This window comes from Nyctibius grandis, chromosome 1, assembly GCF_013368605.1.
Source record: "Nyctibius grandis isolate bNycGra1 chromosome 1, bNycGra1.pri, whole genome shotgun sequence".
In the NCBI taxonomy this organism is placed as follows: Eukaryota; Metazoa; Chordata; class Aves; order Nyctibiiformes; family Nyctibiidae; genus Nyctibius; species Nyctibius grandis.
The window spans coordinates 125,631,383-125,659,177 of record NC_090658.1 but is presented as its reverse complement, the minus strand read 5'-3'; the positions used below and the strand labels follow the sequence as shown (position 1 = coordinate 125,659,177).

General features: G+C 42.9%; 1 protein-coding gene across 1 annotated transcript in view; it reads right to left on the bottom strand.

Annotated features, from left to right (window-relative positions):
* Nucleotides 1–27,795, bottom strand: part of EVA1A (eva-1 homolog A, regulator of programmed cell death) — a 218,113-nt gene that overhangs the window by 135,584 nt on the left and 54,734 nt on the right. The window contains exons 2-3 of the mRNA XM_068410978.1: nucleotides 19,610–19,824; nucleotides 7,862–7,985 (exon numbers count right to left, since the gene is read on the bottom strand). Of these exons, the coding sequence (XP_068267079.1) occupies nucleotides 7,862–7,985; nucleotides 19,610–19,824 (339 nt within the window). The remainder of the gene's footprint in view (nucleotides 1–7,861; nucleotides 7,986–19,609; nucleotides 19,825–27,795) is intronic.

Sequence of the window (27,795 nt, the reverse complement as noted above, 5' to 3'; positions counted from 1 at the left end):
ACATGGTTTAAACCGTGGATGCAATATAACAGATCCAAACTTTCACAAAAGTGAACCTTTACAGCATCTTAATTTGGTTTATAAGCATGTTTTTTTCTGGGACATGCTTTTCTTCTCACAGTTCTTCACCAGTATGCAGAAAATCTTGAAGTCTATCATTCAGAGTTTGCAAACCTCTATCACAGTTGGACCGTGTTTAGATTTAGATTTATGGGTTTCATTTCTAAAAACCTGGTGTCCTTGTGTTTATTCTGGTTAACTGCCCCAAGGACACCCTCTTGCTCTTCTGGGGAGAAGGTTCCCAGATGACTTTGGCTCTGGCAGCAGCCAAAGCCATTCATGACACCTGAAGCACCATCCATCCACAAGGCAGCCTCCATCAGCAGCCCAGGAAGGTATCACAGGTCCCCACAATGCCTAAGGATGGGGTAGATCTCCTGAAACCTGTTGTACCTGAGGGCAAAGGCTTCCTGTTCCTTCTGGCAATGCTATCAACTCACCTGTCCCAGCACAGAAATACTGCGGTGTATCCCTTTCTTGTCCTTCACCAAAAATCCGTGGCTTAAAAGGGGTTTTTACCCTTGTTTTTTTTTCCTACAACCCCACAGAAAACTTAAATGCCAATGGACAAAGGGGATGGATAAAAGTCACAGCTCTATGATTTATACAGTTCAGGCAGATTTGAGAATTTGTCTTTTTTAGTGGTTCATATCTCATCCAGCAAAGGATATCTTTTCACCCACATCAGTGGGCAGCGCCCTGGTCTTCACTGGCTCCCAGTTCTCCTTTTTATGTCAATCAGGGCTGACTGACAAGGTTTGAAAGAAAACTGGGAATTTTTTTTTTTTTTAATTCTGCCAGGTCAGCAGCAGTTTCCTTCTCCATGGGGGCAGGGGCTGACAATAATCTCAGCTGTTTGCTGACAATGAAATCACACTTTTCTCTTAATCCCGCTCCTGACAGCCAAGTGATTAGTGTGCTACAGAGATAGGGCTATTTGACAGCCCCTGAAAATCTCTGTGCATCAACAGCTTAAAACAATATTAATCGTTAGCATTAAAGTTTCTCTGACTCCGATTGCAAGCTGAGGGATCTGTCCTCTGTTATTTACGGCGTTCCTTTATTTACACCTTTTCATTGCCACAGCGTTTGCTGCTGAGGTTTTATTGCCCTTATAAATTTCCACTCTCTGCACCACCTTAATAGTTCTGAAATAATACAGATAAGCAAGAGCAAGCTGATGAATGCAGGAGGTAAAAGGCTTATTCTGCTGCCTCGGTGACTGGGCCAGAAGGATGTGCCCATTTAACAGCCCTCACTCCATCGTGCCACTTTGGAAAGCCTGGCCCACCAAAAAGCAATGCAGCGAACAATACATTGAACTTCTCCTGCCACCAATAAACCTGTCTTACAAAGGAGATTAATGCTTTTCTGAAAGGGTTGATAACTGCTGAATTACCAACCTATCCCAGCACAAAAATCAATCACCAGCATTAAAGGGAACAGGAATACATTTAGGTCCCTCTTTTCTCTCATCTGAAATTTCTACAAAAACTCTGTTCTTTCCATAGCCCTTCGCTCTTGCTCACAGCATTTTGCAAATTCTGCCTAGGAAGTGAAAGCCTTGAGGATGTGTGATGGATGAGACCAGGCTTTTCATGCCCTCTCTGCTGAATTTAACAGAAAAGGTGTAATCCTCAGCCCAGCAAAGTCAATGGCAAAGCTCACACCAGATTCAATATTGAAGGAACGGATTGTAGGGAAATTAAAACATGAACACAATGCATTCACTGCAAGCCTAAGTGGTCCTTCTGAAATGCCCTTTCCATACTTTTCAGCCAATCCAACTGAAATCTGGTGAGCAGATCTGACCAACTTCCCAAGAGACATGAGGCAACTTCACATACACCAGCAACTGGGAACTGCCAACAGAGGATGACTCTTTACAATTCTTCGATAGCTGGAAAAGCTCTGCCACCAGTAATGGTATTCTGCTGTTTGTACAGGTTTTGAAGTGCCACTGGCAAAAAAAAAAAATCACACACCGTCACCAAAAGTCAGACATTCCTGGGACACAGCATGGCAGCTCCATCACTATATGACAGAGTGTAAACTTAAAGATGACATTTTTATCAGAAGATTATCTATGGAATTAATTCCTAGATTATTTTAAAATTCAGTGGCTTTCTAATTAAAATTGCTTAGAACTGTTAAGAAAAATAAAGTTATCTGAGTAAGATTTTGGCAAGGACATCAGGATGGGCATTCCCACGTTTGAAAAAAAGTCACATTTCACAAGAATTAACTGGGCCTCTTAGATTAGAATTACATCTACGGTGGAGAGAATGACTGCCTGCTCTCTTCAAAACATGTGTCCAGGTCGATTCCCAGCACAAAAGTCTTCCCATAAATCAAAGCTACAGGTTCTGAACTAGAACAAAGTGACCTCCCCCACCCCCTTTCCTCCTCCTACCCCCACACAAACTTTTAGCACTTCACCCTTTGCCAACAAACACAAGTTTCTTTCCCAGATGCGTTTCTCAGAGCCTTGACGTGCCTTTCACAAATATGGTTTTGTATTGTTACAGAGGGATTTGAGCTGCAATTGGAGCCCAGGTCACAATCCAGGCTTTCTGAAACTTCAAAGGTTTTAGGCTTTCATTTGTAAATAGAAAAGAGAGCAGCAAAGTTTGGATTTACACTTTGTTACATCGCTGGGATGATTAATACAGGGAGGCTTCACACTGGCCAGTCTCCAATTATCACATCCAGCTGCTCCACACAGCATTTTTAAATGAAATAAAAATAATAATAATTTAAAAAAAAAACACTGGATGGAGATTATGTCTCCCAGAGTCCTTGAAGTCATAAGCTAAAGTAACAAGTGCTCAATAGGAAAGAGGGAAAATATCGCTATAGCATTACAGGGGCTCAGGCTATTCAGAGCTGAGAAGGGGATGGTGCATCCAGGACAATGTGGCAGTGGCAGAGGAGGAGACAAGAGAAAGGCACTACATGGGGGACTCATGGGGGAAGCCACGTAAGCAAGCTAGGAGCCCTCTCCTTTCTCAACAGCCCTGCCAGTGAACAGCCACTCAGACAACACATCTCATCCTAAGTAATCCCTTTGCAGAGACAGACAAGCATTTATGTGCCCGTTTTGTTCAACAGCATTGGGATTTTTGAAATAACAAAGCCAAAAAAATAACCAAACAAGCAAAAAGCCACCGTGGGCAAAGAGATGCTGTGCAGGGGCAAATCGATCCCTGCTTATACAATAGCCCAGAGCAGCAACCAACCCTGGTAAAATCAGCTGCAATGGTCTTGCTGGGGTGCAGAGAGGTGAAGTTATTTCCTCAGCATGACTTGGGCAGCCCCATAGATCCTGTTCCCAGCCAGGATTAGACCATGCAGCCCCTCTGGAAAGTCTGGCACGCAGAGCAAATATTTCCTAGCTTACAATAACACACGATCTTAGACGGTTCTCTGTCTCTGAAGTGAGGGGGATGAGCAAACACCAAATGGTTTGAATAATATTGGTGAATCCAGATTTCAGTTAGAGGGAATTCATGTTAGACCAATTAAATAGTATGTCAATTCCCTCTAATTATATGTTTCTGCAGCCTACTCGGTAATTATACTTAATGAGTCTAAATCAAATCATCATGTTACCTGACACATAATTGGATTTGTGTGCAATTTTTTAATGATCCTGAAAGGTACCCTGGAGATTGAAGTCCTCTGTGTGTTCAGGGCTTGATCCTAGGTTTCAGTGTGCTTTGGGTGTGGATCTCAGGCTACATTGGCCCTGATAAATTAAATGTGCCAGTTCTCTGGTGCTGAGGCCAGCTGGCATGGGACAGCCCACAACCATTCTCATCAACTTTTTTAGCCTCTAAAACAGCGTGGCTGTATCCAGCTTCCCACTGGAAACCATCCCCGGACAGTGCTAAATGCCAGGCTACATCTACGCTAGCAGAGAACAGCTCCAGGTTTCACTGCTACAGCAACATGTCCCAACCTTGACCTGCTGGGACCCGCTGGGGGCTCTCCATTGATAGCATATCCATTGATAGCATATCTGTTGATAGCAGAATGATTTATAGAGGCACCTCCAAGTTTAGAAGCACAAGTCATAACTGTCCTCTGCTGAAACCTGTACTGTGCTTTTGAACATCTTCCCAAAGGTTGGTGCATATTAGAAACTAAGGCCCATGTGCTATGGGAAAGGAAAATAAAAGCTAAGCCTCTTTGATGAGGCTTTTCATTTTGATGAACCTTGGCCCTCAAATCACATAGAAGCAATAAATCTCACTTGCCCCAAACTGAGATAGAATAGAGCATTTTATTGATTATTTCTCATCTCCTTAAACATTCTGTACCTTAAAATTAAAAGTATACACACACATACTGTATTTCTTTCTTTACGGGCACAGAGACTGCTCAGGACTGCCAAACATCTGACATTTAAAAGCAGTCCCATGCACATATCTGAGTCCTGTACACGCAAGATGAGTGTCCACCAGACCCCAGATCTATCGATTGGATCAGAGAGGACCATGATTAGCACAAGACTTCCCCAAAGCCATCGAATTTCTCACTGCTTCTAGTCAAGCAAGCACTTCTCTGAAATATTTCTTTGAATTTCTACACGAGGTGAACCACAACGCTTCAGCACCAAACCTCTGCAGGCATCTTCCAAGCTTCCAGCAAAAGCAGTCTCAGGGAGGTTAGTACAGGAGAGATTGTTCGGATCGCCCCACTCCCTGGAGCTCTGCCATTTGGAAAATCTGGGGCTTTCGGTTTCAGCATGATTTACTGTCCTCCATCTCCTTTAAATTCTGCCCATGAGAAACCAAAATAGCACCTTGCCTTGTGAGTGAACTCCATACAGCCAGTGAGCATCGAAACCACTAGATTTCAAATGCAACATAATGTCAGAGAGGCATAACTGCAGTGACAGTGGCTGGAGGGAATGACTGCACCATCTAGTTATTCTTCAGCAAAAGTACAAGTAAATGCCACTAACTTCAGTTTTGCTTTCTTTCAAGGAGGTCTTTCTTTTTAGACAACTACCTCTATTCAGGAGCCTTTTGAGGCTCCAGCATGACTCTGAGAGTGGGCAGGCTTGGGCATCCTTATTTTATGTTAATGATGTCCTGTCCAAACTCTGCAGGCTACTTCCCAAAGCACCTCTCATATCTGTATACAGGAAAATTCACATTCATTCTACCTAGGTAGGCACTTAACCAAGGCACCAGCTTCAGTAGGATGGTCACATCAGGCGCCCTCAACAGGCAAAGGAAGGAAATAGATGCCTCTAGAAGAAAATTCAGACCTTAAATGGCTTCTTATTAAAGTACTTCTGTCATGTCTACTGTTAAGAAAGATAAATTCAGGAACAGAAACACAGCCCAAAAAAATTGCATTTGTTTTTCATTAAAGTTATGGATCAAACCATGTGCCAGGCAGTGAGCTTTTCACAAGGACTCTCTGGTGCTTTTCAGTTACAATTATGTGTGCTCAGACTTTCTGGAGCGGATCAATACTCATAGGACCACAGCTTTTGGGATCAACTCTAAAACATGAAGGCGTTGCATTGGATTCATTTACCACTCATAAACCATACTCAAATACTCAATAGTCAAAAAAGCCCACCAAGATTTCTCGTGGTCCTATATTTTGCATTCTATGGATCCATCTTTCTTCAGTCCTCTCACTAACCCTCTCCCTACAGCAGGGTGAAAAGGCTTACCAGTTACCAAACTCACATGAGCAGTAGGTTTGGTTTCGGAGACTCAAAATTAATGTCTTGAACCATCAAGGAAAGGTTGACCCTCTCCTCGTATCTCTATGCAAGGCTAATCCTCACATATTTCAAACCTTGCTATTAATCCAGCAGATTCTGATTAGAAGTTTGCCCAGTGACTAAGAAACAATAATTTGTGTAAGGTTACCCTGTTTCACCCTGCAAAATTGGAGCTGCCTGAAAAATGTCTTGGGGAAATGTTTTCAAGCAGCTTTCCCTGCTCTTTTTCAGGAAAATCACTTACCCAGCACACACGCAAACTCCTCCTCTTCTAGTATATCTGTAATTAGCAAAGAATGTCAGGCCATAAATATTTATGCACAGATGGGATCCTGAAGTACCTTCACAAGTTCAACACAGGCCTCAATAGTCAGATTTCTCAAGCGAGCTTTGATACAAAACCTCCAGGTTTAGGAGGACTTGTCAGAACACCCTGCTAATCACCCTCCTCTCTCAGGGATGCATTTCTCACACAACAAGGGATGTTACAATTACTTACGAAAACCCCACAAAAAATGCAGGTGCTTCATTACCTACTTTTCATTTAAATTCCTCACAGATCTTGCCAGATCCCTTAATTTCATTAGCACAGGTCTCTGCGTGCAAAAAGTCTTCTGTGCTGCTGACAGAGTCAGGTTGTTTCTGCTTTGGTTTCAAACCTTTTCTGAAATCAGGTAATCCTTGTGCAAATTTTTTTATTTCTTCCACAAAAATTTTGCTGATATGATGCTGAGACCATGTTAGTTATGTCTTCTAAAAACTTGGGAGTAGGCTGGTCTGAAATGCCATGTGCAGACGATTAATTCAGATGGAGTCAGGGCCTGTTCTCCTGCTGAAATGAGTTGGCACAGTTTGGCCACCATCAAACACAGAGCACAAGTCTTATGAGGAGCAGCTGAGGGAACTGGGGTTGTTTAGTGTGGAGAAAAGGAGGCTCAGGAGAGACCTTATCGCTCTCTACAACTACCTGAAAGGAGGTTGTAGCGAGGTGGGTGTTGGTCTCTTCTCCCAGGTAACACGCGATAGGATGAGAGGAAAAAGCTTCAAGTTGTGCCAGGGGAGGTTTAGATTGGATATCAGGAAAAATTTCTTCACTGAAAGGGTTATCAAACATTGGAACAGGCTGCCCAGGGCAGTGGTGGAGTCACCATCCCTGGAGGTATTTAAAAGACATGTAGATGTGGTACTTAGGAACATGGTTTAGTGGTGGACTTGGCACTGCTGGGTTAATGGTTGGACTTGATGATCTTATAGGTCCTTTCCAACCTAAATGATTCTGTGATTCTACAATTCTAAACCCTATCCGCCTCCAAACTAATGTGTCTGCTTCCAAAGTGCTGATGGAGAATGGTGCCCAGGCTACGCTAACTCCCCCAGTGGGTCCAGGAATTGGCCAAGAGGGTGTTGGTTGCCCTGGGCCAAAGCCACACCAGGCTCACTCCTCTGCAGCATGCATGATTACACTCCCAGTATCCAGCTGCCAGCCCCATTTAATTTAAACACAGCTAATGAGATCACGCAAAACACAGGATAACATTTCCCAGCCTGATCTGGGAGCAATTAAAAGCTGGCTTATGGCATGGCGTGGGCAGGTGAGCTTCCCGTTGCACCACCATCTCAGTGCTTGCCTGAGGCACCCAGGTCTGAAGTCTTTGCCCACGCAAGAGCTCCTACTGCCTCTGGAGGGGCAGGCAGAGAGGGGACAGGTCCCACTAGCCCACTGAGACAGGAGGGTGGCTGCAGATGGGAGCGGGAGCAGCCCACCCACTGCTGACAGCGTGAGCTCAGCGTTGGCAAAGGCTTTCGCTGGCACCTGCAAAAATAATTTGCAACTCGGGTTGCCAGCAAGGAGGAAGGAGCCAGAGCAGCAGCATCCCAGCAAGGCAGCAAGCGAGGGGGAGAGGGGAAATGCTGCACACACAGGGGGTTATGTTACACCGAAAATAAAGGAGGAAGGGAACAAAAAGTCCTAGCAGGCCTCTCTGGTAAGTATTAAGTACGAAAACTCTTTGGTCTCGCCAGAGCAAACAGATTCAATAGTGAGATACTTACTTGGCCTGCACTTGTACCACACGATGAGGTACTTGCTGGTTCCAGGGCAGGGATCTGCACCGAACAGCCGGCTATTGACAAGAAACTGGCAGCTCCGCCGGTCCTGGCACTCGTCCAGCATCTTCTGCAGCAGGGGACGTGCACAAGAAACAGAGAAACAAAAGCACTTCAGTATCTGCACCAAAGGGATCATCAAATGGAGACAAGCTGGAGAACGTCAAAGCCATCCTTGCCTCCTCAACCGGCCCCGGCACAAGGCAGGTAATGGTGCTCAATGCAGTGGGTACTGCAGGAGCCATGGGCTAGGATAGGACTAAACCTTGCACTGTTTTAAGAAAGGGAGGGATTTGCACTGGGATGGTCACAGAGATTTTGAAACATTTACATGAAATTTAATCGTGGTACAAGGCAGTACTATTCCAGGAAAAGCAGCTTTGAGGACATGGATCAGCCTTGACAGTTAAAAGCAGGGACCCAAACTGTGTCACCACCATTCTGCTTTAGATTTCTCTGGAAATGCACAATTTCAACTGCAGCTTTCAAGAGAGGTCTTGTCTCGGTCATATAAAAGCTTTGGCAATTGCTGGTATTCCAATCATCAGTAGTTGTGGTGGCAACACTGTTATACAGCCAACTTAGTCAGTTTTTAATAGGGCTCACTCACCTTCCCCCATGACTATCGCATTCCTTTTAGTTAAACTCAGCAAGGGCCTGTGAGTCAGAGGGTCCTCTCACCGCCGGCGTTTCAGGTCCTATCCCCTTTTCTGCACTGCCTTTCCTCTAGTGCTCGCTCCCCACTTCCCCATTCATACCACTCATAAAAACTCCACCTCAGAATCCACAGGGGCAAGACATTCTGTCTCCTGCTAGAAAATAGCTTCATTAAGGAAGATTAATGATTTTTTTTTAACCCTATGATCCTCTAAAGCAGAAGTGGGGGGAGAGAATATTATTAAGTGGGGCAGTAATTAAGTTTTAAATTCAGCTGGATGGCTTAGGTGATATTTATCTGCTCCTGTAGAGCCCCTAAAGCACTAAAATTACCATAACGTTTGCCTGACACTCATGAACCTGTCAGAGTATTTTGAGACCACAGAGCGAGGTAATCCACTAGCCTCGCTAAGTCCCTGAGATACTGAGCTGTGAATTCAAGTCCCAGAACAATTAATTTCCACTTGCAAGGAGGCACTGGAAAATCCTTTCTCACAAATTCTCCTGGACTCCCTCGGTCTCTTTTGTCTTCTCCCTGTTCCCCTTCCTTACACCCACCTAGATATTTGGTCTTTCCCACAATCTTATCCCTGTGCAATTAACATAAAGGCTATTCCTTCTCTACCACGTGCCACCCAAACCAATTTTCTCTCTGCCTCGGTGACTAATCTCTATTTTTGAGTTCTCCCTGAACACGATATATATCATCTTTAGCATTATAACTCTGAATGTCACCCTTTGAACAACAGGAACAACAGCTGTTCCAGTTTCAAGTGCAATTTGAAACTGCCTCATTTGCGGTTGCTCATAACTTCCTAAAGCTTTCACCTTTTGGGCTGACACATGCAAGAATTCGTGCCTGCCTCAAGTCTGACCTTTATTTTAAAGTTCAAACTGAGATAATTCAGGTTTTTTCTAGCGAGCAGAGAACATATGCTGTTGTTTTCCACTTGCAAAGGTAATAAAATGCAGGCATCTCATTTCAAAATGCAGGGCTTAGGATGGAAAGGCTGAAAGGTGAACACTGAAGGAGGTGCCTGGGAGCATTAGCCCCAACTTGACCGTCATGTTAAAATGCATAGAAACAGCATATTCTTTCCTCTAGGCTCATAAGGGTTGACTGCTCACTCAGCATGTGAAGTTTAATTTAATGCAAAATCCAATGAGTTGCAAAGGAATTTAAGTGAGGCCTCTATGCAAAATTCTCTTTTGATCTCAAAAGGCAAAGAACAACTGGAACAACTCTTGAGTGCTTCACATATGGAGAGAAATCCTCTCCAAATCACTGCAGACCTGAAAGTATTTGCTGGTACTGGACAACCACGGCTGTGTTTACACCCAAGCAGTGCTAGGAATATGGAGCAAAGGGAAAAAAGCAGCACCCCAAATGTTTTCTTTCCCACAAGGGAAGCTTTCTCCCCTCAAAGGCAGCAGACTCGGTTTTTTGGTCAACAAACCTGTTCATAGCAGATGCGTGGGGCTGTCAAAAGCCTTCAGCATTGCATAATAGGTGCTATTAAAACCAGTGGGAAAACCACCCTGGGTTTCAGCAGAGACTGAGTTAAGCCAACAAGAAGCCTCTTTGAAAACCTCGGCTTCGATGTCTAAGCAGCACTTGTTCATCTGTCCTTAGGCTCAGCACCAGGAGGGAAGGTAATTACTTACCAACCTCAGAGAACGATGAACGTGGGCAGCATTCACATATTGCCACTTTGTCTTGCTCTGCTCTAACTTTTGGCAGCTCTCACTTACTCCATGTATCCCACCTAAGTAAAACCTCCTGAGTTTACTTCCTGCAGTATGCAAAGTAACACAGAGCCCTAGGGAGAAGTTTGTACCTAAATTAAGGAGCAAAAGCCATCTATGCCATTGTGAGACCATAGAAAAAGGGAAGTGTTCTTGAGGCTGAATATGCCTTTTACTAATTGGTTTTAGTGTTTGGCTACAGTTTCAACTTAATTTGATAACAGCCATGACTCTGCAAAGATATTTCACAGCAGGAGAGTCATCAATATTTCCTTTTCATTCACATAATCCTAATGTGCCTCTCCCTAAAGGGCAATGATTTTCCTGAAAATATAAAAAATCATTAAGATTTCTGATTTCCTGCACACCGAGTGAAGTCTTAGGCACAATGAAATATAACCATACAGAGTAAAATAAAAAAATATGTTCAATGCTCAGTGAAATACATCAAGAAAAATGCGATGAAAATTAGCAGTGGTTGACTGTGCCACGCTCTTGATTAAAAATAAAGAACAAAGGTGTTACACCAGCCCTAAAGTTAACTTAAAAACTCGTACATACAATTTTTACCTATCCTTGCACACACAGAAATCTTCCCCACTGTTTTCATCAGTATGTGCTGTATACCAGCATCTTCCTAAACACTGTGCAACACAGCAACTCTACAGAACATGTGTGACAAGATGATCCACTACAGGTTCACTTCCGCTGCAGGTCCAGTGCATCTGGTCTTTACAGGGGTCCTTACAAACCAAGACCTTGGCTTTCTGGTCTTACTTTCAAAAATCATACTTGTAGGCAGTATCAGAGCTCTGGCAGATGTCATTTCTGAAGTATTTGCAGATGATCAGCTAGACTGACACCAGGAATGCTGTGAGTTTACTTGGTAGTGAGTAAATGTCCTGAGCTCACGTGGATTTTGCTTAATGGCTGGAAAAATTTGGGCAATTCATTCTACGTTTGCCTTGTTTTTCTGGCTGTCACTCTTGGCCGTAAAGGTGCGAAAACACAACCACAAAACCAAAAAAAAAGAGGCCCACAAACAATCTGAACTTGCACAGAAATAGTAGCAGACGTGCAGAATCATCCCTAACCGGGATATATAATCAGCTGTTTATGTCATTGCCACCTGGCAGACGCCTGAGTAATGCAAAGTAAAGTCGCATTGGATTAGATTATATTATAAAAATCACTCCAGATGATGAAGGTAGAGGAGGAATTCCTGTCTGGCATGAAAGGGGAGGGAAGACACATGAATTGCATTGTGCCATTTTATAATTGCGTTCCAGTGGTAAATCAAGCCTGAGGGCTGACAGCCAGTGCTCAGGAGGAAAGTTGCGGCTGTTTAAACCCATTCCATTCTCTGGTTCATGATTGAGCTAAGAAGCTGCAAGATTTAGAGTAGATAAGAGAGCAAGAAATGTGAATTCAAGTAAAACAAACACTAATCTAGTCCCTGTGATTTATGCCCTGGATTAATCTCACTGCAGTGACCCGAGTCTTAAGGCAAGGGCAGCCTCAAGCTCAAAACCATGTCTTTCTAGTGGGCATTGCAGATGAAACACATTTCTCCTGCTCATTTTGTTGTGCTCATTAGCTAAGTAATTGCTTGTGCTCATTAGTTAACAACCTTTTCAATCTGGAACTGGATGCGAGCTCTGCAAGAAGGCTGTCCTCAGCCATTCCCAAGGGTGCACTCATTTTCATTCTGTCTCTTCAAATCACTCTTCAAGAAGCACTTCCCCTGCACGCTTAAAATAAACCACAACTGAGCTTAACACCCAAGGCAATTAAACTTATCTCAGTTCTTAGACCCTTGTAATAGTTCATAGATTCAACACACTTAGGGTGAAACTTTGGACTCGTAGAAGCCAATGGTGAAAACTCAATGGGAACTCAGATTTTGCCACAGGGCTGCTCTCCGTACAGCCTCCATCATCAAAGGAACATAAGGATGACTGCAGGGCATGTCAGTGAGGCATGAAATTACACAGAGAAACCCCACTAAATAATTGCCCAAGTTGTAGTTGCTGAGGAGAATAACTCAGAGAGCAAACTGCATGAATGGATCAGAGCTGTGTGCAGTCAAATGAAGATGGGCAGAGATTTGTACTAAGAATTTTACACAGAAAGATACCAGTAATTTTAAAAAATATGATTAAGCATTTTTAGGTCAAATTCAGTCCAGGTATAGCCATTATGGTGGAGTTACACCAACACTTATATTGATGCACCTCCAAGAGTTTTGCAATGAGAAGTAAACACAGCAAACAAGTCAGCATGAATTCTCCCTACAAAGCCATGCAGAACAATGCATTCATAATGGCTTCATGTCATGTTTTATTTTAATTTTGATACTGTTTCATATACCCCTGAATGTTGGTATTACTTTAAAACACACTGCAAACTTAGTACTTTTAAGTTGCAAACTTATTTACAGGTCCTTTTATCACAGAATAGAAAAATAGAATTTTCCCAATTATCTGAAGATTGCACGTTCATCTCTATTCATTCACACAAATTACTGACGTCCATGGAGTAAGAGGAATTTCCAAGGATCAGCAACAGAGGATAGACTACATGAGGAAGTGAAATCCTTGTTGATGAGATACAGGTTACCTGCCTATGGCTTCATCAAGCAACTTCCCAGCCTGCTCCACTAGAAAGGAATAGCTTTGCCCAAATTACCACATTCAATCTGTGCATCACATAAAGAAGAGATCAAAGGCCCTGAATCCTGACCACTGATCTATGGCAGGTTTTAGTATCCTACCAGCTATCTCTTATCACTCTCCCATGGACCTTGCAATGCTCACAGCAGAGTCAGCAGGAGGGAACCATGCCCACACGTTCGGTGACTCACATTAACACACCAGACTGTGAAATAAAGAGCTGTAAACTGGGCACACATTCCCTTTCACCAGCTCTGCTACAGGAGTGGTAAATGCCAACAGGGCAGTAGGGCAGGCAGCAGTGGGGTTGGGTTGTTAAAACACGACAGCAAGATTCACCAGAGCTCCTGTAGCAGAGCCTTGAAAGAGCCCAGAGACAGCGATTCACAAAGAGCAGGAACGTGCTCAGCAAATAGAAGGACCCGATAAAAGCTGCATTACAAATATCACCTAATTAACCATTACCTACATTTCCTAACAGTGGGAAACTTAATCTGTATGCGGGGTCAACTTCAAAGGGAGAGGAGGTCTAAGCTGGAGAAATACAAAAGGGTGCATAACCAAAAGTCATGGGATTAAAGAAAGGGAAAGCTTAAAACACAAAGTGGAAAAAAATCATTCAGAGCAAACCATTACACTGTCAAGTAGGGTCTTAGTGGCAGTGATGGAAGCCCCATGACTTGGAAAGTTTAAATTTAGCGTAAACAAAGCGTTAGGAGGCTTAGACCCCAGGGAGAAGTCCTGCCTCATCAGGGAGACAGGCTGCACTGGCCACCTCTGCCTCCAGTGTCTCCTCTTCTGCAGCACATAATCACACTGCTCTGATGAGCTATTTCAGTCAAGCCAAAGTTTTCAAAGATACGGCAATTTAGAGATTATCTAGGACCTCTGCATCAAGCAGTTCTTCTACCTGCAATAATTAGTTGGGGGAGCTGCTTACCAGAGAGTTGTATTTCAGCCTGGGCTAGATCCATGAATGAAGCTGCACTGGTTCTGTGATTTTTAAGAGCAACTTCAGCACTGCAGTAACCTCTTCTGGACCCTGAGCTCACTGCTCACCATCCTCTGCAAAGTAATTAATATAGTCTGGCAAAGAGTTGCCTGAACTGCTCTTTACTTCACTGACATTTCTGAGACCAAAACTTTCCATGTTCAAACATGGTAAGCTGTGGATATCTTCTAATATGCAATATGACAACCGGTGGTTTCTCCTCCCAGTGCTACTGATGACCATTATTTTCCCCTTCTATCATTTTCCTCCCTCTTTCCCCTTCATCATCATCATCTTATAGATGTTCAGAGTCATGAGAAAGGACCATTTCTCTAAGATTATATAGCGCCAATACAGTTGGACCTTAACTCCTGTGGAGACCACGCAGAGCTGTTACATCAGTGGGACTGTACAATACCCTGTGACTGGGCATGGCAGTAGCCACCGCCCTTGGCCTGCCAAGAAAGCTAAAGCAGTTGGATCATTTTCTTCTACTTTGTACTCCTCCACACTGTTAATCCAGAGTACTTGGGGAAAATAAAACCCTCTTCAGAAACAGTAGTACGTACACCTTCCAGCTCCATCATTTTGTGATCAACAACTGGCCCATGCTTTGAGAGTCATGTGGCTCAAGTCAAGTTTATCTGATCTTTCACTGAAGAGGTCAGCTCCCCTTTGCTTTCTATCACAGAAGCCTTCCTGGGAGGTGCAAATAAAAAGGGGGGAAGAAGGGCTCAGGGAATCCTGTGGTTAGCATGCAAGGAATCTGCTCCCTTTTGTACCGCTGCCCCACACGCTGCTGGAGCGACAGCAGGGGTGGCAGCAAAGGTGTCCTGTATCTCGCTTAAAGGACAAAAGGAAATACCACATCAGCAGCACTAGTGATTCTTGTCACCAAACACTGGTTGTCCCGGAGAGTGTTGGAGAGTGTTGAAAGAGACCCAGGCCACAGGCCATGCCTAAACTACCTCTCCAAACTGGCTGACGTTTGTAATGAGAGGCATGACTGTTCCAGTCATGTGCTTCTAAGCACAGCTTCTCTTGGGGAAACAAGTCACACAGCAAAACATTGACACATCATCCTCTGGAGTGCAGTTTCCTGCTGTTCAGTACATGCATCTATGAAGACAGAACTTAGCCTACAATGTCTTTGATAAATATCTGGGAGCAGAAACACCACGGATAAGTGCCTCTCCAGGGCTTTTTATTTTCCTTCTAAATAAGCTTTGCTCCAGGGCTTTCTGTTTTCCTTCTAAATAAGCTGTGGTTTTACTTTTCTGTCTATTTACCAAAATGAGAATATTGCAGGTAATCTGCTGTAAAGTGTAATCTAGATTTTTGGTAATAAGTAATAATTTTTAGGCCAACCATTAAACATTCTTCCATACAGACCTTGAGTTGTTTATTGCTGAAAACAAGTGACATCAGGAACACTGATCCAGAAATGAGCGGCTGTGGAAAGCTTTATAAACAAGCCACTCCAAACCTCCTCCTCTTCAGCTGAGCAGCTTCCTTCAAATATACACATGCCTCCACGTATTTTTGCAGGCACAAGTTTTGTGAGCTTGGCTAGGAGTGAATAGTTTTTTTACTAAAGGGATTCACTTATCAGTAGGCACTTATCATTAGGCAATGCAGAACACTTAACACTCCTATTTATTCTTTGTCCTCTGTGCCAACATTTATGTGTTCACATGAATAAACACTGCTGCTGTATCTGTTCATCAGCTTCCTTATTTCCCCAGAGGCAAGATCTCATGAGATGTCCCCATGGCAGGGAAGTGCAAACGTATGCAGTAATGTGACAAGTGGAAGAACCACAGCATAAGGGAGAGGCTAAAGCAGATGAGGATGGTCCCTGGCAGACCTCCTTGGAGTAAAAGGTGTCTCCAGATGTTCCCGTGTCTCCCTCTGCTGTGCAGCAATGTAATTTAGCTTCTTCTCCATACTCTCACACTAAAAAAATCATTGTGTGCATTAAGAATGGGCTTGACCAACCCTGTCTGGATGACATGAGCTTACAGAGCAAGAGAAAAACTCCACTGTGAAAGCACAATGCACTGACCCACCAAAAATCTTCAAGCTCTCGAAATTATTAGGTTGCATGCTCAGACCAACTGCACCTGCACAATTGCTCCAAAGGAGTAAATGTACATGGGAGTTACAGGTCATTGCAACGACACCAACACATACAGGACTATGTTAACGCAGCTCTGCACCTTCAGGACCCAAGCTAACATCTTTGCCTGATCCTGCTCTGGTGATATAGACCTTCTAGTGGGCACACAACTCATCTCTCTGCATAAATTATGCAGTGTGGATAAACACCCTGTTACTTATTACCAACCATTTTCAGTGGCATGACTTCAACATGCCTGGGGGTGGTGAAACACTGGAACAGGTTGCCCAGAGAGGTGGTAGATGCCCCATCCCTGGAAACATTCAAGGTCGTGTTGGACGGGGCTTTGAGCAACCTGATCTAGTTGAAGATGTCCCTGCTCATAGAAGGGGGGTTGAACTAGTTGACCTTTAAAGGTCCCTTCCAACTCAAACTGTTCTATGATCCTATGATAAATGACCCTTAATATTCAAGAATTTACTTCTTTGAGTGAAAGATGAATAGGCTTTAGTGCTAGCAGCTGTTCTCCCTGACCTACAAGCAAGAAAAGAGATGGTTCAGCAACCATAAAGCTCCTCCTCACAGTCCTTTTCTGCCAAGGTGGGACAGTTTCCACTTCATGGGTCCCTTTGACCAAAGCCACCAAGGCTCCAGATGTTCGTCTTCTCTGTCCCACATCCAGCCCTCCTGGCTGGGATGAGGACACTTCTCTCTTTTAGTCCCCAGTCAGGAATACCATCTGCAGGATGCCACAAGCAAAGTACAGTAAAGCCAACACCAGACCAGACTGTTAATTAACTGCACTAGTGCCCCAAATTATCTTCTGTTATTAAAGGATGAATGGGAACTTTCTACGTTTCCATCTTCGAAATATCTCAAAGATGATTCACAAATACAGCACAAATCTCTCCTTCCTGCCATATATTTCATGTGACTTACGTTATCTCTGGGATCCCCTGTTAAACTGAGTGGAATGGGGGAAGTGGGGGGAGCTGTTTAAAAAGCAAATAATGTCTGGCTTTCAACACAACTTTATTTTGTTGTTCTGATCTCTCCATATTCATGTGTCTTGATCTAAAAGTTAACAAGAGACCGACCACATCCAAACTGAAATCCCAGTCTGAATGTCCAAATTCTTTGTGCATTTGGAAATCTCTCACTGAATCTGACATTACGGTGTTAGAATAAGAGAAATGTGTAGTTTGGTGTCACTGCCTTAATGTCTCGGACAAGCTCTCCCAAGTGATCTGCATTTTATTTCAAAGAAAAACAAGTGACTAAAGGAATAGTATTAATAACTGCCCCTTACACTCCCTCCAGGCCACTCTCCAGAGAGGCAGCAAATTTCTACAGTCATGGGTTTGATTAGACACAGAGATTTTATATACTTAATTTTGAAGGGTTTGGTTTGGCTGACTTTTAAAATTACTGTCAATCAGAATACTCACACAATTAGTCCTGCCTATAGCAGCCATATAGCCGAGTTTCAAAACCACAAAAATACACGCAATTTCCTTGTCTACAGCTTTCCAGTTTTCCTACATACATGCATTTCCTACCAGCGAGCTGCAGGCAGCTTGCCATTCAGCTTGTGGAGTTTCTGGCTTACCTTTCAGAGAGGCCTCACCCCCTCCCGGACTGAGAAAGAAGACAAGATTCATCTTTGGCATTCAGACTCATCCTACCCTGGCCAAGCACAGCACATGGAGGTACCAAAGCCAGATTTGGGGACACCAAAGAGGCAACATGGATGTTCTCCAAAGAGACTCAGGAACTTGCCCAAGGTCCCTCAAGAAATTTGTGGCGGAACAGAGAACATCAGCTACTTCCCTAGCACATCTGCATCCACAAAAATGGGTCAATAGGAATGTTCTGGTCTCAGTCATGTAGCAGACTTATTGTACAAGAGATCTGCTGCAAGACTGCTTATGGGGAACGCAGTTCTCACTCTGATAAATAGAGGAGTTTTAATTACAGCACTGTAAGTGCCGGAGGCAAAGCTAATGGGTAACAGCTCTGAGGACATAAGGAGCTAAGCCAGGCAGGTAAGGATTTCTTTTAAATCCCTCCTGAACATAAAACCATGGCACGGAAAGCCAAAGGTTACATCTTCTCTTTTCTCAAGTTCTTCCAGATGCCTTAAGTGGGCCACTTACCCACAAGGGATGAGGCTATGCACATAGCTATCAATCACACTGGTAAATGGAATGTTTCAAGTAAATTTTGCAGTAAATCAGTAAAAGAAAGAAGGGAAGGCTAGCCTCTGCCAAAGTCTTCAGTCCCTGTTCTCCCACCCTAAACAACACAACTGCCTCTTGTCTGTCATATTACTAACCTTCTTTAGCATATTTGGGAGAACTTTCCACTGATAAGGACCATGTCCTCCCATACTATAACTCAGTCATTTATTGTGCAGTGGAAGTGTTATGAGGGCAACTGCAAATCTGTCAGCTTAAGGATTACACTACAGGGAAACACCAACCCTGTGCAATTTCTTGAGAATTTACCACTGACATTTGGAAGCCAAAGCATTTGTATCAACTTTAAAAAAATCCTGTAAGTTCCTCTTAAAAACCCTGGATGCAAGAGTGAGAAGTGATGTGGGAAACTCTGGCCTTTAGCCAAATTAGAAAAGAAATTATTCACTAGCCCTGTAGGTTCATTAATCTAGTTCTGCTATAAATTTTTATTATGAGTTATTATTGATTCATAGCCCTAAACACACCGGATGGTTGAGATCTTTGCCCAAAAGTTTTCACAGTCCCAAATCCTGCCCTTGGAAACACTTGTGCTTACTTCAACACCCAGAGGCAGACCCCATTCATCTCAACATCAGCCAATTCATGTTTCTAATTTTAGTTGTTCCTACTGACAGTCGAGTAACACTGGCACGTTCCAAATAATCCTTTGATTTGCTGATGTCACATGTGCTCTTGGGAGGATACATACAGTCAACACCCCCTACACAAACAGACAGAGCTGATTAACTACTGACGCTTGGGATATTACAAGCTTAAGTGATGTATGATCACTTACAGTGGCCTACGAGCCAAATGAGTCAGAAGAAGTAAACCCAAGGATTCTCTCTGGGTTTCAAGTTACAAAAGTAAAAGCCTCTTGAAACAGGATCAGTTCTGAAGTAAAAAGAATGCCACAGCAACTTCTGAATGTGTTGAAAAAGCTAACCATTGGGAAGGAAAAATATAAAAAAAAATCTTTGAAGCCAGTTAAACGTAATGTGGTCTTGCAGTGTAATTCTGTTTCAACCACATTCCTGAATGGTTATTGACTAGAGTTGCAGCAGAATTAAGAAATTCATCAGCAAAATCTAATCCAGTCCTGTCTAAACTGCAAAGATTAATTACCCACTAAGCTGTGTGAGATGTCAGTGTTCCCATGCTGGGTAGCACTGCTTAATACAGGTCTATGCAGCACCAGCACAGACAGCTGCAGCCTGGCCAAAGAAAGATGAAGTCCAAAATGAGCAGATCCAGTTTAACATGCAATACCTGAAGGGAAGTGCCAACTGAACAGGCAACATCTTCTTTAATTAAAGTTGCATAGGAGTGGGGATAGCGAGAAGGACACATCTGATGACTCGGTACAATTCGGCCGTAAAAAGAAGACTGGATGCTGATGGTGGTTCTGTGAGGACATCTCAGGGAGACATATTCTCCATCACAGGCATGGTCAGTGTAATTCTTTAGTACTTGTGATATGTAACCTGCAAAAAACATGACAAAAACCATCATTAGTGAAAGGTAGTTAATATTTAGGTGATTTACAGCAGTGCAGTCTAAAAAACACACAACAAGCAATAAGGGACACAGATTTTATTACTCATCTCACACCGGTGCAAAGGAGAGAGACAATGACATGGTGGGGGGAGGAGGCTTGGTGATTTTGCCTTCAGCCATGTTATATATCCTTAGTGGAAGCAATATTTAGATGCTCCAAACTCTTAGTCCAATCATACCACTTATTTACATTGGCATAGCTGTCAAGTTTACAGGAAATGCAGCTGATCCAGACTCATCATTTAGTCCACATCTAGATACCGCATACAATTTTTGGCTCCCCAATACAAGACAGACATCAATAAACTGGAGTGTGTTCAACAGAGGGCCACCAAGATGTTTGGGAACTGGAGCACTAGGCCTGTAAGAAGTGACTTGTTCAGCTTGGAGAAGAGACTGCTTTGGGGCAAACTAATAGCAGCCTGCCAGTATCCACGGGAGGTTATCAAGGAGATGGCGCCAGGCTCTTCACAGTGGTGCATGGTAGGAGAATAAGAAATAACAGGCACAAGATGAAACAAGAGAGTTTCAGATCAGATATGGAGAAACTTTTTCACTGTGAGGGCAGTCAAGCAGTGGAGCAGGTTGCCCAGAGAAGTTGTGCAGTCTACATCCTTGGAGGTTTTCAAGACCTTACTGGATAAAGCCCTGAGTAACTTGGTCTGACCTTCTAGTTGACCCTGTTTTGAGCAGGAGGTTAGACTAGAGAACAGAAGTCCCTTCCAACCTCACTTTTCCTGTGAACTTATGAACATGGGCAAGAAAGGATCAGGCACAGAGCCACTAAGGGGAAAGTTGGGGTTACGGTTTGTTGTATGAGGTCCTATTCCATCATGGCCCACCAGTCACACCTTTGATCTCCCTTAAAATACATAATTTTATTTTTTCTTGTTGCGCCTTCTGTTTCAGGCCTTTGGCACAAAAGCTTTGCTTTCTCTCTAATTCTGCAAGATTTCAGTCTTTTTAGAAGGAAAACAGTAAAAGACTCTACCTCTTAAGAAAAGAGTTTACCATTTCTTAAGAAATGAGGTAGAGGAAGACAAAACCATTAAGAGAAACAAGTAATCCCCAGACAAATTCCCAAAAGGGAACCTAGGCATATCTTAGACTTGTTTTTAAAAAGTGGAAAAAATGTGACTATTCTCTTGGTGGCCCATAATAATAGAATAAATTAGGCTGGTACCTCTGAAAGTCATCTAGTCCAACCTTCTGCTCAAAGTAGGGCCAACTTAGTCCAGGTTTCCCAGGGCCTTGTCCAGTTCTGAATACCTCCAAGGATGAGGCCTCCACAACCTCTCTGGGCAACCTATGCCAATGCTTAAGAACTTCCACAGTGAAAAATTTTTTCATTACATGCAATTGGAATTTCCCATGTTATGACTTTTGTTTATTCCCTCTGATTCTTTCATTGTGCATTTCAGAGAAAAGACTGGTTCCGTTTCCTCTATACCTTTAGATAGTGTAAAACAGTGATTAGATCCCACTTTCCATATTGTTTGCTTCTCCTAGATGAACAGACCAGCTCCCTCAATCTCTTATTATTTATCGTATGTTCCAATACCCTTGCCTTCTTGGCAGCCAAAGGGACTCTCTCCAGATTCTCAATATCTTTGCTATACTGAGGGGTCAGCTTGGGAAGCAGTTTACCCTTCACTGCTGCAAGGTGCACTGCTTCCGCACATTCATCATCCTGTCTTCCAAGACATGATAATGCACACAGGGAAGCACAATTCATGTGGTTTGAGAGAATTCACGTGGCTTGCTCAGAATCATTTCAACATCAACTCTAGCTGTCCTTGTAGACACATCTGTAGGGTATATTTAATCCACTAAGTTAAACACTCTCAGGGCCTTTTCTCTGTCCCTAAGGCCATATCCAGCAACTTCCTCTTACTCTCCAAAATAGAATGGCCTACATCCAGAGCTTTTACTGGGAAGAGTTGTTCTTCCACACCAATGCTGAAACCTAGCTCAGGAGTTGTGTGAAAGAATACTGGTCCAAACAAATTTCAAGGTGCCTAAAACAACGATAATCATCGTTCTTAAAGAGAACCAACACACAGTAATTTAGCTTCAGCATTCAAGTTGACACTCTCAGGGCTGGATTCTCCGATTTCTCTAAATTTTAGCCCGTAGTTCTTATTTAGCAGTTCTGTCACTGCAGTGCCTCAAGGTTGTGCCAAATAGATATTTACTCAAATCAACATATTAATTTCCAAGTCCCCAGGGTAGCATTTGCTTATAAGAAAAAGGCTAAGACACAGCCCCAATAATTAGCGTAAGTGACAGGGCTGCATCAGATCAGGGAACAGTACTAATTCAGTGCCTTTATCTCACTTGTTCAAGGAAGTGCACTGGGGATAAAATGAACTACTGGAGTGCATCTCCTTTCCCAGTCAGCAGAATACACGCTCTGTGTGATGCTGTACACCTAGTCCAGGAGTCAGATCAGCTCTTCTCCCTCAAAAGTAAGGCCACCATACAAGATGGGCATCAGGAAAAACAAACTACGAAGAAAGCCAGAATATAGCACAAAACATTAAATACCACTTTCCACGCTGTTGCTCCAGTGCATTAGGACTTTTCCCTGAGGCTGACCTATTAGGGAGCCAAAGAAATACAACCAAAGTGCAGTCAAGACTCTATTGGCTCCTCTGAATATTCAATTATTCTGTCAGAACAGCCACCCTAGAGCATGCCTTTCATATTACCAATTCAGGATCAGGGAAGGTTTCAACCCCTGCAATTAGTGCAGATCACTTGTTGAAACAACTCCTTCCTCTCGTCTTCCATCAGCAATCTCAAAATAACTTGAGTTCGTTCAAGCTCAAGATATTGATGGGATTGAATGCTTTGATGGTGACTGGCTAATAATAAACAAAGCACAATATCTGAAACATCTGGCACTGACCACTGTAAGAGAGAAGATACTGGATTAGGCATGGGCATGATCAGGGATGACACAATGCCTTCAAAGAGCAAAAGGATGTGGCTGTAGAGAATTAATGCTCTTTTTTTTTCCTCTTTAAGTTTGCCAGATGTGCATTACATTCATTGGTAGTTCTTTTGAAAGTGTTGTCATTTTGTTACCCATTGATTCATGGTTCAGTAACCCAAAATCTGAATTGTTTTCAGCATCCTTGCTGAATTTCCGGTAACAAGTCTCCAGTGACCTTTTGTACCACCACATGCGGTACCAGGGAGGGAACTACTGGAATGCTCTTTACTGAATGAAATGCATAAACATGTAGCCAATGGCAGGTGTTTGAGGACTTCAATGGCACTTGTATACCAAGGTAAGAAGCACTTCAGAAGTACACAAGGAATAGCTTACAGAGCTCTCTGGCTCTTTCCTGGCAAGCATGAAAAAATCTCTCTTAGATGGCTGCAAGAAACTATTTTAGTTTATTAAAATAATACAGCAGATCCCCAACCAGCTATTCATAGACCACAGAATATGACAGTCAACAAACTGAGATGATAAAGGTATTATCAAATGATGCTGTCATTCCCCATCAAGTATATGTCTCTGCGTTATTGTCTGGGATATAAGATACAGTCTTACAGGTGTCCACTCCAAACAAGATAAGGCAGGCTGTTTTTAAAGATGGCCAAAGTCATCTGCCACTCTTTTCTTCATCCTCAAATTCTGGGTTGCGAAATCACCATTGTTGGATCCAGGACCTGAAGGCAAGCAATTATTACATCCCAGCTGTACCGCGACAGTCAAATCTACACTATTTTGTCATGGTTCATCTTGGAGTGGAAGTGACATAAATTCTCATGATTTTATCAGGAAATTTTTTGGTTGTTCACTTATTAGCCTGTCTAGGGAAGACAATGTTAGAGCAGGTGGTAATTTGAGCTTTTCTTTAAAAATATATATTTCATTGGAAAGCATGGTAAAAGCATAACAGAAATCTAAAGCATTAAGCCCACCAAAACTTTTCCAAATGCTGTATGTTTTGAAAATCTGGGATAACAAAAACAATCAATGTTAAACAATGTCAAGACCGGTTGTCCTCAGGAGACTCGTCCCCCAGAGCCTGAAGTTAGGGACGGGGGGCTGTGTGAACCCCCCCGTAATCCAGGAGGAGATGGTTAGTGACCTGCTGTGTCAATTGGACACCCACAAGGCTATGGGCCTGGATGGGATTCACCCCAGAGTAATGAAGGAACTGGCAAATGAACTTGCCAAACCACTCTCGATTATCTGTCGGCAGTCCTGGTTAACTGGAGAAGTTCCAGCTGACTGGAAATTAGCAAACGTAACGCCCATCTACAAGAAGGGTCGGAAGGACGATCCAGGGAACTATAGGCCTGTCAGCCTGACCTCGGTGCCAGACAAGGTGATGGAACAGATCATCCTGAGTGCCATTACACGGCACATGCAGGACAATCGGGGCATCGGGGCCAGCCAACATGGATTCATGAAAGGCAGGTCCTGCTTGACCAACCTGATCTCCTTCTATGACCAAGTGACCCGCTTAGTAGATGAGGGCAGGGCTGTGGATGTAGTCCATCTAGACTTCAGTAAGGCATTCAACACTGTCTCCCACAGCATCCTCCTAGACAAACTGGCTGCCCGGGGCTTGGATGGGTGGACTCTTCGATGGGTTAAAAACTGGCTGGATGGCCGAGCCCAGAGAGTGGTGGTGAATGGGGCAAAGTCCAACTGGCTGCCGGTCACTAGCGGTGTTCCCCAGGGCTCAGTTCTGGGAAGTTGCTCTTCTCCCAGGCAACTAGCAATAGGACAAGAGGACATAGCCCCAAGCTTCGCCAGGGGAGGTTCAGGTTGGACATTAGGAGGAATTTCTTCTCGGAAAGGGTCATTAGACATTGGAATGGGCTGCCCAGGGAGGTGGTGGAGTCACCATCTCTGGATGTGTTTAAGAAAAGACTGGACATGGCACTTAGTGCCATGGTCTAGTTGACATGGTGGTGTCAGGGCAATGGTTGGACTCAATGATCCCAGAGGTCTCTTCCAACTTGATTGATTCTGTGATTCTGTGATTCTGTAATCTCAAAATCTTTTGGGTTTAGCACTTCTCTTTTTTAAGGATTGGGTTGAGGACATGGAACCTTTGGTAGTGGGCATCCATACTCCCAAATTAAATCAATGTATAGGAGTCAAGTGCTAAACACCTCCTTGATTCAAAAGACCAATGTCACTACCAAAGCAGGGATTTACACTCCGAAGACAGAACAAACAACCAGAAGAATCTATCACAAAAATGATAGATCATTTTTTCCCTCTAACAAGACAAAGTTCCTTTCAAACACCACTTGCAATTTATTTTCCCGAAGTCCAGAGTCTGACTCCTATCAGTCAGCAGCAATTACTCTCCACTACTCACCAAACACAACACTTAATGCTGACTGTAACTCTATCCCACCTGGCAATGTGAGTTCCCATATTGACCGTTGCCTCTCCAGGGAACTGTTGCTCAGTTCTCATCAAACAGCCAGTTCTAACCCTTAACACATATTTGGACTAGAGAAAAATAACAGTTTCATAAAGAATATCATCATTTTACAGGTACTGTAAATCTGAACATCATCCTTTACTTATTCTCATAGAGCTACAACCCTGCCTTTTTGAAACCAAAGAAACTGATGGAGTGGTTCACAAAAGCACAGATGATATAAGAACTTCCATCCCATTCAGATGTAGGATAATAGCAGAGTACACAAACGCTCATTCATATATCTTACTTAACCAGGGTTGTCTAGAAGCAGTAAGCCCTCTTCTCCTGCTTCCACTAAATACAGTCCTAGTTCTGCTTGACAAGGCACATAGCAACACACTAGCTCGCCAGTCGTCAGAAGACAAGTTTCATCTTTCACCAGGAAACATCTCTGTGGGTGTGTGCTGGAGGAATAGAGACAGTTATAATAAAACTAACTCTTTGTACAGTTTGGATATGATCCAAAACTTCTAATAAATCACAAGGAAACTCAAAGAATTTTCATGGTTAATGAACTACTACACAGAATTCAAGCCAGAGCTTTATTAATATCTGCATCGAGCTATATCTAAGCTATAGTAATCTCTTCTTAAAATATCCCATTTTGAGCTTTTGTAGTCACAAATATAAAAGTGTATACATATAATAGAGAAAAATCAACATAATGAAAAAGGATCATTATACTTAAGCGATTTCCCATTATCTAAAACACATGAAAGTGCAATTAACTGTGTTAGTGAATAAAACATTGCCTTGTTCCTGGTTGACACAGATTATTTTATTTTCAATCCTTTTATTTTCCAAATCTGTATTGTTTTTCAGTACCTACTAGTTATTTTCTTCTAGTTTCCTCAGCTTCCTTGAAGATGTTTTTGAGACTCTAAATGCAAAACAGAACTTTCTTCCAGGAGAGACCTTAATCAGATACTTTTCTGGAGCTCAGACTACCCCTATACCATCCTGTTTTTCAGATAGGCTGTGGACTGGAGAATTCAGCTTATTCTTTATACGCAGAACTCCGATACTCGTAACATCTCACAGAAACAGTGCTAAGCCGGTGGAATAGAATAACACGCCACAAGGATGGCCAAACAGGGCTGAAATGTGACCCAGGCGAGGCTCAAAGCCAGAGCAAGTAACTCAATGAATGCATTTCATACCAGGCATTACTGATAATCCTGTGGTTGCAGTAGTAAAAGCAGCTCTCTCAAATCACAGAGCAGCCTAGTACGGACAAGTAGGGTTTGTTTTGCTTTGTTACTAATACTGGAGATTAAAATTTGCTATTACAAACCTTCTACAGAGAGATTTGCTTTCACTTCAGCTACCCCCCAACCCTTTCACCTTTCAGATACCACACACCACTAGAAAAACTTGAACATCTTCTAAGCGTACTTAGGAAAATATTTTTATTTTAAGTCAACAGTTCCTTGCCCACCATCTGATCGTCCGTACCGCAGTTGCAGCTCCAAACAGTATCCAGTGTTAACTGAGAAAAACGGCTTTGAAACGAGAGTGAATTCAGAACCACAGCTGAGTGCCAGCATTTCAAGGCTAAACAAGGTAAGGTTTTGTAAATGCCGAACAGCATTTCGTAGGTCTCCTGGGTTTGTGTAAGGATGAGGAGGTAGTAGAAATTCGATTGATGAAGGCTAGGGGTGACAGGAATAAAAACATAGCGGTTTTCATCTCTGCAGGTTTGAATCTAGCTCAGATACTAGTGAGGATTATTGTTAATTACTCCCTTAAATTTCCTAACTGTAAACTCCTATAGAATTTAATAAAACACTACACCCTTCCACAGACTGGTGGAATAACTGTGGAGAATTTAATAAGCAACTCCAACTGCAAGTATTTTGGGTCTAGAACTTTAAAGAATTGGTCTAAAAATTCAATACAAAAAATCTTATTTGCTATTTGAACATCATCTTAGATGATTTTCTTTGAATGTCCCATAAGTCTACGGTTTCTTGAGAACTTTTACTTTTTTCTAAACCAAGTTTTTAAAGCCCTTATGGCTATGGAGATTTTTTTTCTGATCTTTTACATTTTGAAAAGGCAAAGGAACAGAGTTTAAAAATTTTCTTTTTTTTTTTTTTTAAGCTTATCTTTGTAGAATCAGGGAAATTTAGCCTGGGAGGGCCTCCTGCAGGTCATCTAGTCCAAACTGCTGCTCAGAGTAGGGCCAAAATCGAAGTGAGATCAAACTGCTCAGCACCTTGTTCAGCCCTGAGCAAGGACAGGGATTCTCCAGCCTCTGAAGCACCCACACCAGTGCTTCACCACCCTCCTGAGTGAATTTTTTTTCAAATAAGTGCTCAGAATTTCCCCTGTCACAACTCATGTCTGTTGCCTCTTGCCTTTTTATTTTGCACCTCTGAGAGGAGCCTAGCTTTGGTTTATGTATAACCATTTTTAGGAAGCAGAAAG